The sequence below is a fragment of the Pristiophorus japonicus genome, chromosome 3 (assembly GCF_044704955.1).
Source record: "Pristiophorus japonicus isolate sPriJap1 chromosome 3, sPriJap1.hap1, whole genome shotgun sequence".
Classification (NCBI taxonomy): domain Eukaryota; kingdom Metazoa; phylum Chordata; class Chondrichthyes; family Pristiophoridae; genus Pristiophorus; species Pristiophorus japonicus.
Window position 1 is genome coordinate 258961709 of NC_091979.1, and position 21054 is coordinate 258982762.

The 21054-nt window shown below is 42.3% G+C and overlaps 1 protein-coding gene across 18 annotated transcripts in view; it reads right to left on the bottom strand.

Annotated features, from left to right (window-relative positions):
* The window catches only part of ccdc172 (coiled-coil domain containing 172), a 249040-nt gene extending 233848 nt beyond the window's left edge, over window positions 1-15192 (bottom strand). For all 18 annotated transcript variants that reach the window (XR_011592745.1, XR_011592743.1, XR_011592744.1 and 15 more), the window contains exons 1-2: window positions 15062-15192; window positions 9000-9085 (exon numbers count right to left, since the gene is read on the bottom strand). Coding sequence is in view for 7 of the 18 variants with exons in the window: in XM_070876567.1 (XP_070732668.1) it covers window positions 9000-9085; window positions 15062-15140 (165 nt within the window). In the remaining 11 variants the exon portion in view is untranslated. The remainder of the gene's footprint in view (window positions 1-8999; window positions 9086-15061) is intronic.
* Window positions 15193-21054: the final 5862 nt, after the last annotated feature.

Below are 21054 nucleotides of genomic sequence, written 5' to 3' on the forward strand. Positions count from 1 at the left end.
TCCCCTTACAATTGAATCCCCTATCACTATAGCTCTCCCATTCTTTTTCCTGCCCTCCTGTGCAACAGAGCCACCCACGGTGCCATGAACTTGGCTGCTGCTGCTCTCCCCTGATGAGTCATCCCCCTCAACAGTACCCAAAGCGGTGTATCTGTTTTGCACGGGGATGACCGCAGGGGACCCCTGCACTACCTTCCTTGCACTGCTCTTTCTGTTGGTCATCCATTCCCTATCTGGCTGTGTATCCTTTACCTGCGGTAAGACCAACTCACTGAACGTGCTGTTCACGTCATTCTCAGCATCGTGGATGCTCCAGAGTTCATCCACCCACAGCTCCAGGGCCACAACACGGTCCGTCAGGAGCTGCAGGCGGATGCACTTCCCGCACACGTAGTCGGCAGAGACACCGGAAGCATCCCTGACTTCCCACATAGTACAGGAGGAGCATAACACGTGTCCGAGCTGTCCTGCCAGGACTTAACCCTTAAATTGGCAACAATGCTAAATGTTACTTACTGATATAGAAAAGAAAAAGAAAAACTGCTTACCAATCATCAGCAAACTTGGCTACATTACACTAGGTTCCTTCATCCAAGTCATTAATATCGATAGTAAATAGTTGAGGCCCCAGCACTGATCCCTGCGGCACCCCACTAATCACTAGTTGCCAACTGGAAAATGACCCATATATCCCGACTCTCTGTTTTCTGTTAGTTCGTCAATCCTCTATCCATGCTAATATATTACCCCCTACCCAGTGATCTTTTATCTTGTACTGTAACCTTTTATGTGGCATCTTATCAAATGCCTTCTGAAAATCCAAATACACCACATCCACTGATTCCCCCTCATCCACCCTGCTCGTTACATCCTCAAAGAACTCCAGCAAATTTGTCAAACATGATTTCCCTTTCATAAAACGATGCTGGCTCTGATAGATTGAATTATGCTTTTCCAAAATGTCCTGCTGTTGCTTCCTTAATAATGGACTCTAGCATTTTCTCAACGACAGATGTTAGGCTAACTGGTCTATAGTTTTCTGCTTTTCGTCTGTCTCCTTTTTTAAAATAGGGGCATTACATTTGCGGTTTCCAATCTGCTGGGACCGACCCAGAATCCAGGGAATGTTGGTAGATTACAACCAATGCATCCATTATCTCTGCAGCCACCTCTTTTAAGACCCTAGGGATGTAAGCCATCAGATCCAGGGGACTTGTCCACCTTTAATCCCATTATTTTATCGAGTATTACTTTTTTAGTGATAGTGATTGTCCACTATTGGGATGTTTTTAGTGTTTTCTACATTGAAGACCAATACAATATTTTGTATCAGTCTTCACAGTAGAGAACACTAATAATATTCCAACAGTGGACAGTCAAGGGCCTATGGGGGGGGAGGAACTTAACACAATCACAATCACTAAGGTGGTGGTACTCAGTAAGATAATGGGACTAAAGACAGATAAATCCCCTGGACCTGATGGCTTGCATCTGAGGGACTTAAGGGAAGTCACGGCAGGGATTGTGGATGCATTGGTTGTAATTTACCAAAATTCCTTGGATTCTGGAGAGGTGCCAGCAGACTGGAAAACTGCAAATGCAACGCCCCTATTTAAAAAAGGAGGCAGACAAAAAGCAGGAAACTATAGACCAGTTAGCCTAACATCTGTGGTTGGGAAGATGTTGGAGTCCATTATTAAAGAAGCAGTAGCAAAACATTTAGAAAAGCAAAATTTGGTCAAGCAGAGTCACAGAAACATAGAAAATATGTGCAGGAGTAGGCCATTCGGCCCTTCAAGCCTGCATCGCCATTCAATGAGTTCATGGCTGAACATGCAACCTCAGTACCCACTTCCCGCTTTCTCGCCATACCCCTTGATCCCCCTAGTAGTAAGGACTTCACCGAACTCCCTTTTGAATATATTTAGTGAATTGGCCTCAACTACTTTCTGTGGTAGAGAATTCCACAGGATCACCAATCTCTGGGTGAAGAAGTTTCTCCTCATCTCGGTCCTAAATGGTTTACCCCTTATCCTTAGACTGTGACACCTGGTTCTGGACTTCCCCAACATTGGGAACATTCTTCCTGCATCTAACCTGTCTAAACCCGTCAGAATTTTAAACGTTTCTATGAGGTCCCCTCTCATTCTTCTGAACTCCAGTGAATACAAGCCCAGTTGATCCAGTCTTTCTTGATAGGTCAGTCCCACCATCCCGGGAATCAGTCTGGTGAACCTTCGCTGCACTCCCTCAATAGCAAGAATGTCCTTCCTCAAATTAGGAGACCAAAACTGTACACAATACTCCAGGTGTGGCCTCACCAAGGCCCTGTACAACTGTAGCAACACCTCCCTGCCCCTGTACTCAAATCCCCTCGCTATGAAGGCCAACATGCCATTTGCTTTCTTAACCGCCTGCTGTACCTGCATGCCAACCTTCAATGACTGATGTACCATGACACCCAGGTCTCGTTGCACCTCCCCTTTTCCTAATCTGTCACCATTCAGGTAATAGTCTGTCTCTCTGTTTTTACCACCAAAGTGGATAACCTCACACTTATCCACATTATACTTCATCTGCCATGCATTTGCCCACTCACCTAACCTATCCAAGTCACTCTGCAGCCTCATAGCATCCTCCTCGCAGCTCACACTGCCACCCAACTTAGTGTCATCCGCAAATTTGGAGATACTACGTTTAATCCCCTCGTCTAAATCATTAATGTACAGTGTAAACAGCTGGGGCCCCAGCACAGAACCTTGCGGTACCCCACTAGTCACTGCCTGCCATTCTGAAAAGTCCCCATTTACTCCTAGTCTTTGCTTCCTGTCTGACAACCAGTTCTCAATCCATGTCAGCACATTACCCCCAATCCCATGTGCTTTAACTTTGCACATTAATCTCTTGTGTGGGCCTTGTCGAAAGCCTTCTGAAAGTCCAAATATACCACATCAACTGGTTCTGCCTTGTCCACTCTACGGGAAACATCCTCAAAAAATTCCAGAAGATTTGTCAAGCATGATTTCCCTTTCACAAATCCATGCTGACTTGGACCTATCATGTCACCTCTTTCCAAATGCGCTGCTATGACATCCTTAATAATTGATTCCATCATTTTACCCACTACTGAGGTCAGGCTGACCGGTCTATAATTCCCTGTTTTCTCTCTCCCTCCTTTTTTAAAAAGTGGGGTTACATTGGCTACCCTCCACTCGATAGGAACTGATCCAGAGTCAATGGAATGTTGGAAAATGACTGTCAATGCATCCGCTATTTCCAAGGCCACCTCCTTAAGTACTCTGGGATGCAGTACATCAAGCCCCGGGGATTTATCGGCCTTCAATCCCATCAATTTCCCCAACACAATTTCCCGACTAATAAAGATTTCCCTCAGTTCCTCCTCCTTACTAGACTCTCTGACCCCTTTTATGTCCGGAAGGTTGTTTGTGTCTTCCTTAGTGAATCCCGAACCAAAGTACTTGTTCAATTGGTCTGCCATTTCTTTGTTCCCCGTTATGACTTCCCCTGATTCTGACTGCAGGGGACCTACATTTGTCTTTACTAACCTTTTTCTCTTTACATATCTATAGAAACTTTTGCAATCCGTCTTAATGTTCCCTGCAAGCTTCTTCTCGTACTCCATTTTCCCTGCCCTAATCAAACCCTTTGTCCTCCTCTGCTGAGTTCTAAATTTCTCCCAGTCCCCAGGTTCGCTGCTATTTCTGGCCAATTTGTATGCCACTTCCTTGGCTTTAATACTATCCCTGATTTCCCTTGATAGCCACGGTTGAGCCACCTTCCCTTTTTAATTTTTACGCCAGACAGGAATGTACAATTGTTGTAGTTCATCCATGCGGTCTCTAAATGTCTGCCATTGCCCATCCACAGTCAACCCCTTAAGTATCATTCGCCAATCTATCCTAGCCAATTCACGCCTCATACCTTCAGTTACCCTTCTTTAAGTTCTGGACCATGGTCTCTGAATTAACTGTTTCATTCTCCATCCTAATGTAGAATTCCACCATATTATGGTCACTCTTCCCCAAGGGGCCTCGCACAACGAGATTGCTAATTAATCCTCTCTCATTACACAACACCCAGTCTAAGATGGCCTCCCCCCTAGTTGGTTCCTCGACATATTGGTCTAGAAAACCATCCCTTATGCACTCTAGGAAATCCTCCTCCACCGTATTGCTTCCAGTTTGGCTAGCCCAATCTATGTGCATATTAAAGTCACCCATTATAACTGCTGCACCTTTATTGCATGCACCCCTAATTTCCTGTTTGATGCCCTCCCCAACATCACTACTACTGTTTGGAGGTCTGTACACAACTCCCACTAACGTTTGTTGCCCTTTGGTGTTCTGCAGCTCTACCCATATAGATTCCACATCTTCCAAGCTAATGTCTTTCCTAACTATTGCATTAATCTCCTCTTTAACCAGCAATGCTACCCCACCTCCTTTTCCTTTTATTCTATCCTTCCTGAATGTTGAATACCCCTGGATGTTGAGTTCCCAGCCCTGATCATCCTGGAGCCACGTCTCTGTAATCCCAATCACATCATATTTGTTAACATCTATTTGCACAGTTAATTCATCCACCTTATTACGGATACTTCATATCGAGAGGATTTGAGTATAGGAGCAGGGTGGTCTTACATTGGTTGTACAGGGCTTTGGTGAGGCCACACCTTGAATATTGTGTACAGTTTTGGTCTCCGAATCTGAGGAAGGACATTCTTTCTATTGAGGGAGTGCAGCGATGGTTCACCAGACTGATTCCCGGGATGGCAGGACTGACATATGAAGAAAGACTGGATCAACTAGGCTTATATTCACTGGAATTTAAAAGAATGAGAGGGGATCTCATAGAAACATATAAAATTCTGACGGGATTGAACAGGTTAGATGCATGATGAATGTTCTCGATGTTGGGGAAGTCCAGAACCAAGGAACACCGAGATGAGGAGAAACTTATCACTCAGGAGAATTGTGAACCTGTGGAATTCTCTACCACAGAAAGTTGTTGAGGCCAGTTCATTAGATATATTCAAAAAGGAGTTAGATGTGGCCCTTACAGCTAAAGGGATCAAGGGGTACGGAGAGAAAGCAGGAATGGGGTACTGAAGTTGCATGATCAGCCATGATCATATTGAATGTTGGTGCAGGCTCGAAGGGCCGAATGGCCTACTCCGGCACGTATTTTCTATGTTTCTATAATGAGGGGGCTTGACCAGGTGGAAGCAGAGAGGTTGTTTCCGCTGATGGGGGAGACGAGAACTAGATGGCATAATCTCAGAATAAGGGGCCACCCATTTAAAACTGAGAGAAGAAATTTCTTCTGAGGGTTGTGGATCTGTGAAATTCGCTGCCTCAGAGAGCTGTGGAAGCTGGGGCATTGAATAAATTTAAGACAGAAATAGACAGTTTCTTAAACGATAAAGGAATATGGGTTTATGGAAATTGGGCAGGGAAGTGGACCTGAGTCCATGATCGGATCAGCCATGATCGTATTGAATGGCGGAGCAGGCTCGAGGGGCCGTATGGCCTTTTCCTGTTCCTAGTTCTTATGTTCTAAAATATTTGTTCAACGTCTCTGCCATTTCCTTGTTCTCCATTATTAATGCCTCAGTCTCGTCCACTTGGGGACCAACATTTACTTTAGCCACTCTTTTCCTTTTTATGTACTTGTAGAAACTCTTACAATCTGTTTTTATATTTCGCGCCAGTTTAGTCTCATAATCTATCTCCCCCCTCCATCATTTTTCGAGTCGTTCTTTGCTGGCTTTTAAGTTTCCCAATCCTCTGGCCTCCCACTAGTCTTGGCCATATTGTATGGTCTGGTTTTCAATTTTATACCATCCTTTATTCTTAGTTAGCCACGGATGGTTATCCCTTCTCTTACAGTCTTTCCTTCTCATTGGGATATATTTATGTTGCGAGTTATGGAATATCTCCTTAAATATCTGCCACTTCTCATCAACAGTCCCATATTTCAATCTATTTTCCCAGTCCACTTTAACCAACTCTGCCCTCATACTTTTGTAGTCTCCTTTATTTAAGCTTAGGACGCTGGTTTGAGAACCAACTTTCTCACCCTCCAACTGAATTTGAAATTCAACCATATTATGATCACTCATTCCTAGAGGATCCTTTACCAGATCTAAGATAGCCTGCTCCCTGATAGTTTCCTTGAACAGTATGTTGCGGAACCAATCCTGGATATGCTCTATGAACTCTTCCTCAAGGCTGCCCTGGCCAATTTGCTTTGTTCAATCAATATGAAAGTTAAAATTGCCCATGATTATTGTTGTTCCTTTATTATAAGCCTCCCTTATTTCTTTATTTATACTCCGTCCAACAGTGCAGCTACTGTTAGGGGGCCTATAGACTACAGCCACTAGCGACTTTTTCCCCTTATTATTCCTTATCTCCACCCAAAGTGATTCAACATCTTGATCCTCTGAGCCAATATAATTTCTCACTAATCCCATCCTTTATTAACAGTGCTTCTCCACCTCCTTTTCCTTTGTCTGTCCTTCCAAATTGTCAAAGATCCATGAATATTTAGTTCCCAGTCCTGGTTATACTGAGACTTTGCCCCCTAGATCGAGACTCTCAATCATGGGAGACAGCCTTTCAGCATCTACCCGGTCAAGCCTCTCCGATTCTTGTATGTTTCAATGAGATCATCTCTCATTCTTCCAAACCCCAGAGTATAGACCCATGCTACTCAATCTTTCCTCATCGAACAACCCTCTCATCCCAGGAGTCAATCTAGTGAACCTTTGTTGTACTAACTCTAAATCAAGTATATACTTCCTTAGGTAGATACCAAAACTGTACACAGTACTCCAGGTGTGGTCTCACCAAAGCCCTGTACAATTTCAGCAAGACTTCCTTACTCTTGTACTCCACATTTAATAATCTTATTCAAAAAATGTTTTGTTTTTCTATTCTTCCTGTCGAAGTGAATAACCTCACATTTCCCCATATTATACTCCATCTGCCACCTCCTTACCCACTCAACCTGTCTATATCTCTTTTCAGGCTTTGTGTCCTCCTTACAGCTTACATTTCCACCTAGCTTTGTATCGTCAGCAAACTTGGATACATTACATTCAGTTCTTTCATCTAAGTAATTAATATAGATTGTAAACAGCTGAGGCCCCAACACTGAACCTTGCAGCACCCCAGTAACAGCCTACCTAAAAACAAACATTTATTCCTATTCTGTTTCTGTGCTTTAACCAATCCATGCTAGTATATTGTGCCCAACCCATGAGCCCTTATCTTGTGCAACAACCTTTCGTGGGGCACCTTTTTGAATGCCTTTAGGAAATCCAAATATACTGCATCCACTGGTTACCCTTTATCTATCCTGCTTGTAATATCCTCAAAGAAAACTCTTAATAGATTTGTCAAACACAATTTTCCCTTCATAAAACCATATTGACACTGTCTAATCATATTATAATTTTCTAAATGCCCTTACTACTTCCTTAATAATGGATTCCAGCATTTTCCTAGCGACTAATGTCAGGCCAACTGGCCTGTAGTTTTCTGTTTTCCTCCCTCCCTCCCTCCTTGAATAGCAGTGTTACATTTGCTTCCTTCCTATCCAGTGGAACCATTCCAGAATCTAGGGAAATTTGGAAGATCACAACCAATGCGGCCACTATCCCTGCAGCCTAGAACCCTAGAGACCTTTGCTGGTTTTTAAAACTCTCCCAATCCTCAGGCTTACAAGTCTTCTTGGCAACATTATAAGCCTCTTTTAATCTAATACTATCCTTAACTCTTTGGTAAGCACGGATGGATCACTTTTCCTGTGGAGTTTTTATTTCGCAATGGAATGTATATTCGTTGAGAATTATGAAATATTTCTTTAAATGTTAGCCATTGCTCATCTATCATCATAACTTTTAATCTAATTCCCCAATCTATCTTAGCCACCGTTCTTACCTATGTAACTGGCTTTATTTAAATTTAATACTCTAGTTTTGTGCTTAATTACGTCACTCTCGAACTCAATGTGAAATTCTATCATATTACGATCACTCTTCCCAGAGGATCCCTTACTATGAGATTACCAATTAACCCTATCATTACACAAGACAAGATCTAAAATACCCTCTTCCATGGTTAGTTCCACGATGTATTGTTCTAGGAAACTGTCTCGAATGCATTCCGTGAACTCGTCCTACAAACAACTATTGCCAATTTGATTTGTCCAATCTATAAGATTAAAGTCCCCCACAATTATTGCATTACCTTTGTTACAAGCTACTCTTATTTCTTGATTAATACTCTGCCCAGTGGTATAGCTACTGTTAGGGTGGGGGAGATAAACTGCTCCAACCAGTGTTTTCTGTCCCTTGTTATTTCTTATTTCCACCCATACTGATTCTATTTCCTGCTCTCCAAGCCAGGATCCTTCCTCACTGCTGTCCTTATGTCATCCTTTATCAGGGCTACCCCCTCCCGCCCCCAAACACAAACACCATTTCAATTCCATCTGTCTTTCCGAAACATGTTCTTGGATTAATTATGTTGACAGAATGTTATCATGTCAGCCATTGTGGGAGTCTTTGCCTCATAGAAACATCAAAGCAGATTAGAGTTTCCATTGTTCACTTAACTCGTTATTTAAATATTACTTAATAATGGCATACTGCCAAAGCAGCAGCTAATACTTACACAACTTGTAGCTGTGCATTCTTCCAGAGTACAGCTATCTTGGTTTTACATCTGGCAAATATGTGTACATGTATTAAAACAAAACTCTTCAAACTGAAAAAGGTCTCACTGAATTGGACCAAATTTTTAATGTAAAATGTCACAATACCCATGGCTTTTCTCATCAGTCTAGTAGTTCACAATCAACTTGATAAGTACTGATATCACCCAAGACACACAGCGAGTGATACAATAAGTGTGCTTTCTTTACAAAGTACTTGCAAAAAATATCTTTAAAAAAATGAACTATGTACTCACCTTTGATTCCAAAGTAATTTTGTTTATATGTAAATCCTCTCTGATATCTCTGAGTTTTTCATTACATCTAATAATTTCTGATTTCACTGCAATACAAACAATAAATGCAACTTCTAAACAAGAAAAATGTTTCTAAACCTGCTTTAACACATACTATGTAAAATTTGTAAATTAAACAAGTTGATCAGAATTGGAAAATATAGCATTTTTCTCGGTTTGTAGCTTCAAAAAAATGTTGGCTCAAAAAGACTAGGGTGAACATACTGCACAAAAGAAATCCAACAGTAAGAATGGAGTTACCTAGTTGCAATTGATTTCTGCAGCTCAAATGATTTATGTGCATCTTCTGAACCCTGATAACAGACTACAGTCCTCAACTCCCTCCCCAGGGACTGTTACAGTTTATAATATATAGCTAGATCTATGAATCTAGAATAAAAAATGGAATTAGTACTTTATACTGTATAATCAGCATTTCTTACTGTTATATATCACTGTGGAAGACAACTACTGTGTAATTGGACGGTTGTTTTTAAAAATGATTTTTCTCTATATATTCTTCAATCGTATCGTCACAAATTAATGTCTTATTCTTCTGGACTGGCCGTTGCTCAATGCTTTACTCAAAATACTCACACAGATGTTTGAAAATGATAATGACCTGACAGGTGATTTTCATGCCTTCAAAGATTTTGTCACTTTCAGTTACTATTGCTCATACAAAATTACATTTGAAGGTAGTGCTGAAATTATGTTGATTAAAAAGAGACGCTGTTTTATTTTACTGAATTCTCATGTTTTAAATTTTGTTGCTGACTTTTTTTGCTCTTTTCAAACAGGTTAACTCATGCTATAACATTCTCATTATCAAAAGAAGAAAGTTTGATAACTCCCTGCAAAACACAGGAGCTGGGTGATCAACTGGGTGTGAAATTAACCTTAGCACAAAGGCAATGAGTTAAATGCAAGTTAACATTTTTATCCAATTATTTTTGCATACAGGATCACACACATTTACTATGTGTACTTACTGGAAGCTTAAGTGCATTAAGGTACACAACAAATAATAGACAACAGAATGGCCATTCAGAAAGCATCGGTTTACTCAAACATAAACGTCCACTTAAACATTTACTCCCTCCATCACCGGCACACCGTGGCTGCAGTGTGTGCCATCTACAAGATGTACTGCAGCAACTCGCCAAGGCTTCTTCGACAGCACCTCCCAAACCCTCAACCTCTACCACCTAGAAGGACAAGAGCAGCAGGCGCAAGGAACACCATCACCTCCAAGTCACAAACCATCCTGACTTGGAAATATGTCACCATTCCTTCATCGTCGCTGGATCAAAATCCTGGAACTCTCTACCCAACAGCACTGTGGGAACACCTTCACCACTCAGACTACAGCGGCTCACCACCACCTTCTAATGTAGTTAATGTAACCCTACCTTTTAAAAAGAGGGAGAGAAAACAGGGATTTGTAGACCAGTCAGCCTGACATCGGTGGTGGGGAAAATGTTGGAATCAATTATTAAAGATGTAATAGCAGCACATTTGGAAAGCAGTGACAGGATCGGTTCAAGTCAGCATGGATTTATGAAAGGAAAATCATGCTTGACAAATCTAGAATTTTGAGGATGCAACTAGTAGAGTGGACAAGGGGGAAGCCAGTCGGTGTGGTGTATTTAGACTTTCAAAAAGCTTTTGACAAGGTCCCACACAAGAGATTAGAGTGCAAAATTAAAGCACATGGTATTGGGGGTAATGTATTGACGTGGATAGAGAACTGGTTGGCAGACAGGAAGCAAAGAGTAGGAATAAGCGGGTCCTTTTCAGAATGGCAGGCAGTGACTAGTGGGGTACCGCAAGGTTCAATGCTGGGACCCCAGCTATTTACAATATACATAAATGATTTAGACGAAGGAATTGAATGTAATATCTCCAAGTTTGCAAATGACACTAAGCTGGGTGGCAGTGTGAGCTGTGAGGAGGATGCTAAGAGGCTACAGGGTGACTTAGACAGGTTAAGTGCGTGGGCAAATACATGGCAGATGCAGTATAAAGTAGATAAATGTGAGGTTATCCACTTTGGTGGCAAAAACAGGAAGGCAGAATATTATCTGAATGGTGACAGATTAGGAAAAGGGGAGGTGTACCTGGGTGTCATGGTACATCAGTCATTGAAAGTTGGCATGCAGGTACAGCAGGCAGTGAAGGCAGCAAATGGCATGTTGGCCTTCATAGCGAGAGGATTTGAGTATAGGAGCAAGGAGGTCTTACTGCAGTCGTACAGGGCCTTGATGGGGCCACACCTTGAATATTGTGTACAGTTTTGATCTCCTAATCTGAGGAAGGACATTCTTGCTATTGAGGGAGTGCAGCGAAGGTTCATCAGACTGATTACCGGGATGGCAGAACTGACATAAGACGACAGACTGGATCGACTAGGCTTATATTCACTGGAATTTAGAAGAATGAGAGGGGATCTCATAGAAACATATAAAATTCTGACAAGATTGGACAGGTTAGATGCAGGAAGAATGCTCCCGAAATTGGGGTAGTCCTGAACCAGGGATCACAGTCTAAGGATAAGGGGTAAGCCATTTAGGACCAAGATGAGGAGAAACTTCTTCACTCAAGAGTTGTGAGCATGTGGAATTCTCTACCACAGAAAGTTGTTGAGGCCAGTTTGTTATATTCAAAAGGGAGTTAGATGTGGCCCTTACAGCTAAAGGAATCAAATGGTATGGAGAGAAAGCAGGAATGGGGCACTGAAGTGCATGATCAGCCATGATCATATTGAATGGTGGCGCAGGCTCGTAGGGCCGAATGGTCTATGTTTCTATGTTTCTCAAGGTAATCAAGAGTTGGGCAATAAATGCTGGCCTTGTCAGTGACGCCCACATCCCATGAATAAATAAAACATGTGACAGAAAGCAACTTAATTAGCCAAGTAGCTACCTGACTGATATAAATAGCAAAATGTGACCAATCCAACTACAGAATGTGCATTGTCTGTAAGAAAAGGAGGGTGAGCTCAAGACATGAACCAAGAGTTAGATATCAAAATTCTACAGATCATAGTAAACCATGTGAAACCATGGTAAATGACTCTCTATAGAGCAAAGGCGCAAGCCATCAATGTCTACAGATGAAGCAGAAGTGGAATGCCCTTATACTGGAATCAACGGGTCACAAACCTAGAATAACGGCTAGATGAAGGTGTATGACTTGAAGGAAAATGTCATGCGAAGAAACAAAAAAACCCACAAAAATAAAAAGTGTCATATATCTAGATAGTCAAAAATAGCAATTAAAGAATTTACAGGTAATGAGCTTGTTTGAACACCTTCGATAATTAGCCCAGATTGGTACAGTAACCTGCTGCAAATGCAATACAAAATATAGTAATGAACATGGTTATGATTTAGTACGGCTGGAGCAAAAAACAACCTAGAATGGCATTGTTAAGAAAGATTAAAGACTGACTCTTAAGTTCCAGGTTTCTGCATGCACTGCCCAAAAAATGGTATGCAAGAATGTGGAACTCGCTACCACAAGGAGTAATTGAGGCAATAGCATAGATACGTTTAAAGGAAAGCTAGATAAGCACATAAGGAATAGAAGGACAGGCTGATAAGGTTAGATGAAGAGGAATGGGAGGAGGTTCATGTGGAGCATAAACACCGGCATAGACTAGTTGGTAGGAATGGCCCTTTTCTGTGTTGTAGACTCGATGTAACTCAATGAAATATTTTAATGAGATGACCTCATATTATCATGCGAGGCCAGTTCATTTGGGCACAGGTGCACACAATGGTGAAGGAACAGTAGACCCAGCAGCACTTGTCCAAAATCGCTGGAAGATCTGGATGAATGTGCTTGATCACCAGTTTAACAGCCAGATAAATACTTACAGACAGATAAAGCCAGGTTAGATTTGCATGCATCTAAGTGTACAAAATATTGTGCTTCTGCAAAAGATTTTGGAAAGGAAAGAGAAACAGCCAGAATCTGGTTCGTGTTGTAGGAGAAAACAAAACTGAGATCCTGCAAAAGGAAGTTGTAGAAATTATTAGATATATTAAAAAGCAGTCTCAGGATTACTCCCAGTGCCACATACTAGTCAGTGTAGGAAAAGTAAGATCAGAAACTTAAATGCATGGTTGGAGATGGTGCAGGAGTGATCGGTTCAGATTTCTGGGATAACTTAACCCTTACCTCACAAGTGGGAGGCAACATACCTTTCTGGACTCTCGACTGCAGCTGTAAAAGTCTCTGACTACTCCACTGACGATGCAAGATCCTATTACCGCTGCTTTTTTTGCACTAGACTTCCCCACACTCTTAGGCAACTACTTACCTCTCAAAGAGGCATGGCACTGCTCATGGTTGCCCTCCTCTTGCTTTTTGCCACTGTCAGTTATTTAGTACTGAATGAATACCTGTTTGTCATTTCAATACTCTCGAGATAGCCCTACCTGATTTTTTTCTTTCTACCTGGATGGATGGATGGCCAGCCACATCCCTTCCTCACTAACTTGTTATGCCTGCAGAGTGATCCCCTCCTGTGTGTGGCAGAACGTCGACACAGCTGCTGCTAAGCTCAGAAACTTTCAGTGTCAGCAAAAACTGTCAGAGGCATTTCCTGTAAGCATGGGTCATCCTCAACTTTCAAAAGCAACCAGAGCCTGGCCATAATGGACAGGGTACCATCCCCGGCCGCAATCCGGCACCCCAATTCATGGCGGGGCAGAGCCTTTTTACTGACCAGAGATGCTCAAATGAGCTGAAGAACAAAAATAAAAGTCCTCGACTCCCACTGGAGCCACTCTGATTACAGAAGATAATTGTTTCCCCAACAACTTGTATTTATATAGCCCCTTAAACATAAAATATTCCAAGGCGCTTCACAGCAGTGTTATAAGACAAAACAAAAAAAATTGACACCCAGCCACACAAGAAGAAATTACAGCAGAAGAATTAGGTTTTAAGGAGCGTCTTGAAGGAGGAAAGAGAGGGAGAAGCAGAGAGGTTTAGGCAACAGCTTGGGGCCCTGCCACAACTGTACAGGGTATTGGTGAGGCCACACCTGGAGTACTGTGTACAGTTTTGATCTCCGTATTTAAGGTTATACTTGCACTGGAGGCTGTCCAGAGAAGGTTCACCAGGTTGATTCCGGAGAGGAGGGGATTGACTTATGAAGATAGGTTGAGAAGGTTGGGCCAATACACACTGGAATTCAGAAGAATGAGAGGTGATCTGATCGAAATATATGATAATGATGGAGCTCGACAAGGTGGATATTTCCATTCATAGGGGAAACTAAAACTCGGGGGCATAGTCTTAGTTTTAAATGGACGGTCCCCTTATTCTGAGATGGGGAGGAATTTCTTCTCTCAGAGGGTTGTAAATCTATGGAATGTTCTTCCCCCGAGAGCTGTGGAGGCTGGGTCATTGAATATATTTAAAGCAGAGATAGACAGATTTTTGAGTGATAAAGGGTTTATGGGGAGCGGGCAGGGAAGTGGAGCTGAGTCTATGATCAGATTAGGAAGGGCCAAATTGCTTCTATTTCTTATGTGCCTAGGCAACAGAAGGCACAGCCATCAATGGTTCCGTGATTATAATCAGGGATGCTCAAGAGGAAAGAATTAGAGGAGCGCAGATATCCCCGGGGGTTGTGGGGCTGGGGGAGATTACAGAGATAGGGAGGGGCGAGGCCATTAAGGGTTTTGTAAACAAGGATGATAATTTGCTACCAAATTAACCTGCTACTAGTAAAGATGCCCGGGCCTTCCGAAAGGGGCATGCCAAGTATCGAATGGCTTTTCACGGGCATTAACAGGAGATATTCACCCATGGTCCCCTCCACCTCGCCCTCCTCTACCCCTGACCGGAATGTAAATGTCCAGTCCAGACGAACATTCTTACCCCGCCGTCCAGGTGGACACGGGGCTGAGGGCCCTCACTAATGGGAATTTCGGGCTCTGTCCCAACAGTTTCTGTCGGTGGACGGTGAGGAGAAGAAGGGGTGGGGGGTGAAGCCTTTTTCTTACCACCCTTCAGAAACTCTCGTTTTTCCAAAGCCTTCTGTTCGGTTACAAGGATTTCTTCGAATAGGTTGTCGAGACTCATCTCTTCACGAGCGAGTCGGTCGGCGTTTTGCGATGTACAAGTACTTTCCCCCAGAGCCGGGCCCGGAGTGCGCAGAAAATTCTCGAACACCTTCGCGCGCGTGCGCGCCGACCAACTGCTGTCAGCACGCGGCGTTGAGCCTACACTGGAATTCGCCAGGTCTCCCGCGTATGCCCAGTGGCTGCGCTGAAGGACGGGTGCAATTGGTCATTTTAATGAACTTTGGTGGTAAGTAATACCTTCTTACACAAAGACTAGCAAGGAGACACTGGCTTTCACCCCAGTGCCATCAAACAAAAAGTGTCCCACCCACCACCTTTTTTAAAAAAAAAAGAAGGGGCACGTCTAATAAGTAACTAAACCCATAAAACAAAAGGAAACTCATAAAATTAAATCATAATATTACACCTAGTGCCCACTACGCCCTAAAGCCCCTGCAATGCCCACCGTTTACAGAAGGCCTCAAGCGGATACCGTCGTGAAAAGTGTTTGATTTTTGATCCTGGTGGAAAATAGTGTTCTCTGTTTTATCAAGGTCAAGGATAGTTGATTATTGCTAAATGCTGATTCTAAAGATTAAAAGGAGAAAATAGAAAAACATTAGAAACCATAAATATAACAATGAATAGTCAACATGGATTTCAAAAGGGAAAGTCTTGTTTGACCGATCTCATTGAATTCTTTGAACAGGTAACAGGCAAAGGTAATGCAATAGATGTGTCGAAATCTCGACCTCCGAAAAGAATGACTCCGACACTTACAGCTCCGGTAGAAGTTTTTTAAATTTACTTGCTAGCAAGGGGCAGGTTACACTCAGTCAAGGGCTAAGTGAACACCTCCGAAATGGTTCAGTTTACCAAGATATTTATACAGTAAAACCCAAGTTATGGCCTCTCCCTGTGTATTGCTCTGTCTCACAGTCAGTGAATACAGATAAAAGAGTTAATTACTATATCCTGGTCCTGACATGGTATCCAGATATTTCCTTTTGTCAGGGTTATCAGTTGGCCAGCAGGCCATTACTCCATGAGTCATAGGTAATGGGCTATCACCTGTCTTGTATTGTGTCAGGAAAGTTCAATTTCCTGGTCAGTTTATCTGTTTGCATCAAATGGATGAGGTCTCTGCAAGAAATAATGGCTAGAAGATAAGGGTGGGGTGACATGGAACTTCTGTAGTGTAGACAATAGGAAAGTACCATGGGGGGGTACTTGTCTCAGCATGACTTGTCTCCTAGCTGTCTGATGGCCATCAGCCATCTCAAACCAGGTTTAGCTGTTTATGCAAGCTGACTGCTAAAATGCAGAAAGTTCTGGAAGGGCCAGGACTCCATTTTGATATATATATATTGCAAAGGGCACACAAATACCGTATGGTATCAGCTTAGATAAAAATACATTTCCACAGATGTAATATATCTAGATTTCCAAAAGGCCTTTGATAAGATACCACATTATAGACTAATGAATAATGCATGCAGAGTCAGGGGACAAGTAGCAGAATGGCTGAAAGACAGAAAGCAGAGTGAAGGGTAAAGGGTAGCCAAGACTGGGAATTAAACATACAGGGGTATCTGACAATTCGGAAAGATAGACAAGAAGGGAAAGGAGGTGGGGTAGCTCTGTTAATAAAGGATGATATCAGGGCAGTTGTGAGAGACGAAATTGGCTCTAATGAACAAAATGTTGAATCATTGTGGGTGGAGATTAGAGATAGTAAGGGGAAAAAGTCACTGGTGGGCGTAGTTTATAGGCCCTCAAATAATAACTTCATGGTGGGGCGGACAATAATCAAAGGAATAATGGAGGCATGTGAAAAAGGAACGGCAGTAATCATGGGGGTTTTTAACCTACATATCGATTGGTCAAATCAAATCGCACGGGGTAGCCTTGAGGAGGAATTCATAGAATGCATACGGGATTGTTTCTTAGAACAGTATGTTACAGAACCTACAAGGGAGCAAGCTATCTTAGATCTGGTCCTGTGTAATGAGACAGGAATAATAAACGATCTCCTAGTAAAAGATCCTTTCGGAATGAGTGATCACAGTATGGTTGAATTTGTAATACAGATTGAGGGTGAGGAAGCAGTGTCTCAAACGAGCGTACTATGCTTAAACAAAGGGGACTACAGTGGGATGAGGACAGAGCTGGCTAAAGTAGACTGGGAACACAGACTAAACGGTGGCACAATTGAGGAACAGTGGAGGACTTTTAAGGAGCTCTTTCATAGTGCTCAACAAAAATATATTCCAGTGAAAAAGAAGGGCGGTAAGAGAAGAGATAACCAGCCATGGATAACCAAGGAAATAAAGGAGAGTATCAAATTAAAAACCAATGCTTATAAGGTGGCCAAGGTTAGTGGGAAACTAGAAGATTGGGAAATTTTTAAACGACAGCAAAGAATGACGAAGAAAGCAATAAAGAAAGGAAAGATAGATTATGAAAGTAAACTTGCGCAAAACATAAAAACAGATAGTAAAAGCTTTTACCGATATATAAAACGGAAAAGAGTGACTAAAGTAAATGTTGGTCCCTTAGAAGATGAGAAGGGGGATTTAATAATGGGAAATGTGGAAATGGCTGAGACCTTAAACAATTATTTTGCTTCGGTCTTCACAGTGGAAGACACAAAAACCATGCCAAAAATTGCTGGTCATGGGAATGTGGGAAGGGAGGACCTTGAGATAATCACTATCACTAGGAGGGTAGTGCTGGACAGGCAAATGGGACTCAAGGTAGACATGTCCCCTGGTCCTGATGAAATGCATCCCAGGGTATTAAAAGAGATGGCGGAAGTTATAGCAGATGCATTCGTTATAATCTACCAAAATTCTCTGGACTCTTGGGAGGTACCAGCGGATTGGAAAGCAGCTAATGTAACGCCTCTGTTTAAAAAAGGGGGCAGACAAAAGGCAGGTAGCTATAGGCCGGTTAGTTTAACATCTGTAGTGGGGAAAATGCTTTGAAACTATCATTAAGGAAGAAATAGCGGGACAGCTAGATAGGAATAGTGCAATCAAGCAGACGCAACATGGATTCATGAAGGGGAAATCATGTTGAACTAATTTACTGGAATTCTTTGAGGATATAACGAGCATGGTGGATAGAGGTGTACCGATGGATGTGGTGTATTTAGATTTCCAAAAGGCATTCGATAAGGTGCCACACAAAAGATTACTGCAGAAGATAAAGGTACGCGGAGTCAGAGGAAATGTATTAGCATGGATCGAGAATTGGCTGGCTAACAGAAAGCAGAGAGTCGGGATAAATGGGTCCTTTTCGGGTTGGAAATCGGTGGTTAGTGGTGTGCCACAGGGATCGGTGCTGGGACCACAACTGTTTACAATGTACATAGATGACCTGGAAGAGGGGACAGAGTGTTGTGTAACAAAATTTGCAGATGACACAAAGATTAGTGGGAAAGCGGGTTGTGTCGAAGACACAGAGGCTGCAAAGAGATTTAGATAGGTTAAGCGAATGGGTTAAGGTTTGGCAGATGGAATACAATGTCGGAAAATGTGAGGTCATCCACCTTGGAAAAAAAAACAGTAAAAGGTAATATTATTTGAATGGGGAGAAATTACAACATGCTGCAGTGCAGAGGGACCTGGGGGTCCTTGTGCATGAAACTCTTTTTTTTTCCAAAAAAGTTAGTTTGCAGGTGCAGCAGGTAATCAGGAAGGCTGTTGGCCTTCATTGCGAGAGGGATGGAGTACAAAAGCAGGGAGGTCCTGCTGCAACTGTACAGGGTATTGGTGAGGCTGCACCTGGAGTACTGTGTGCAGTTTTGGTCACCTTACTTAAGGAAGGATATACTAGCTTTGCAGGGGGTACAGAGACGATTCACTAGGCTGATACCGGAGATGAGGGGGTTACCTTATGGTGATAGATTGAGTAGACTGGGTCTTTACTCGTTGGAGTTCAGAAGGATGAGGGGTGATCTTATAGAAACATTTAAAATAATGAAAGTGATAGAGAAGATAGAAGCAGAGAGGTTGTTTCCACTGGTCGGGGAGACTAGAACTAGGGGCACAGCCTCAAAATACGGGGGAGCCAATTTAAAACCGAGTTGAGAAGGAATTTCTTCTCTCCGTGGATTGTGAATCTGTGGAATTCTCTGCCCAAGGAAGCAGTTGAGGCTAGCTCATTGAATGTATTCAAATCACAGAGAGATAGATTTTTAACCAATAAAGGAATTAAGAGTTACGGGGAGCAGGCGGGTAAGTGGAGCTGAGTCCATGGCCAGATCAACCATGATCCTGCTGAATGGCGGAGGGGCTAGATGGCTTACTCCTGTTCCTAATTCTTATGTTCTTATGTAGCTATTCAGGGTGGCAGAAGGTGGGAACTGGGGTCCCACAAGAATCAACACTGGGACCACTGTTGTTCACAATTTATTGTAATGATTTAGACTTTGGAATAAAAAAATATAATTTATAAATTTGCAGGTTACACCAAATTGGGAGGGATAGTTAACACTGAGGAAAACTGCCAACAAATTACAAGAAGCTTCAAGAATGGGTATATAATTGGCAAATGAATTTCAACATAGATAAGTGTGAGGTATTACATTTTGATAAGAAAAATAAGGAGGTCACATATTACTAGGAAAATCAGCATCTAAATGGGGTAGAGGAGCAAAGGGATCTGGGAGTACAAATAAACAAATCACTAAAAGTTGCAACACAGATCAATAAAACCATAACAAAAGCAAAGCAAGCACTAGGGTTTTATTTCTAGAGGGATAGACTTGAAAAGTAGATAAGTTAGGCTAAACTTGTATCGAACCTTGGTTACACCAACTTGGAGTATTGTGTGCAGTTCTGGTCACCATATTATAAAAATGATATAAAGGCATTGGAGAGGATGCAAAAAAGATCTATAAGGCTGAAACCAGAACTGTGAGGTTATACCTATCAGGAAAGGATGAACGAGCTGGGTCTCTTTTCTCTTGAAAAGAGAAGGCTGAGGGGTTGACCTAATAGAGGTCTTTAAAATTATGAAAGGTTTTAATAGAGTGGACCAATGTTCCCTTTAAGCTTTGCATTTGCACAGCGCTCTGCAGCTCCTATGCAGCCGGCTCACCGGCTTTTAAATAGGAAAAGCCGTGCATGCACGGTATTTTGAATGGATGCACGCCCCCAAAAAATTAACAGGAATATTAGAGTAGACACACAGAGAGTGTTTCCACGTGGGGAAGAGAAAAACTAGAGGCCATCAATATAAATAGTCTCCAAGAAATCAAATAGGAAATTCAGAAAAAATCTTCTTTACCCATAGAGTGGTGAGAATGTGGAACTTGCTATCACAGGGAGTTGTTGAGGCAAATAAAAGCTAGATAAGCATTTGAGGGAGAAGAGAATAGAGGGTTATGCTGAGAGTTAGATGAGGAAAGATGAGGTATATAAAAAGAAAAGAGTGGCTTAGTAAATGTTGGTCCCTTAGCGGACGAGACCGGGGAATTAGCAATGGGGAACATGGAGATGGCAGAAACTCTAAACAAGTATTTTGTATCAGTTTTTATAGTAGAGGACACTAACAATATTCCAACAGTGGATAGTCAAGGGGCTATGGGGGGGGGGGGGTGGGGGGGAGGAATTTAACACAATCACAATCACTAAGGAGGCGGTGCTCAGTAAGATAATGGGACTAAAGGCAGTTAAATCTCCTGGACCTGATGGCTTGCATCCTAGGGTCTTAAGAGAAGTAGCGGCAGGGATTGTGGATCCATTGGTTGTAATTTACCAAAATTCCCTGGATTCTGGGGAGGTCCCAGCAGATTTGAAAACTGCAAATGTAACGCCCCTATTCAAAAAAGGAGACAGACGAAAAGCAGGAAACTATAGACCAGTAAGCCTAACATCTGTGGTTGGGAAAATGTTGGAGTCCATTATTAAAGAAGCAGTAACAGG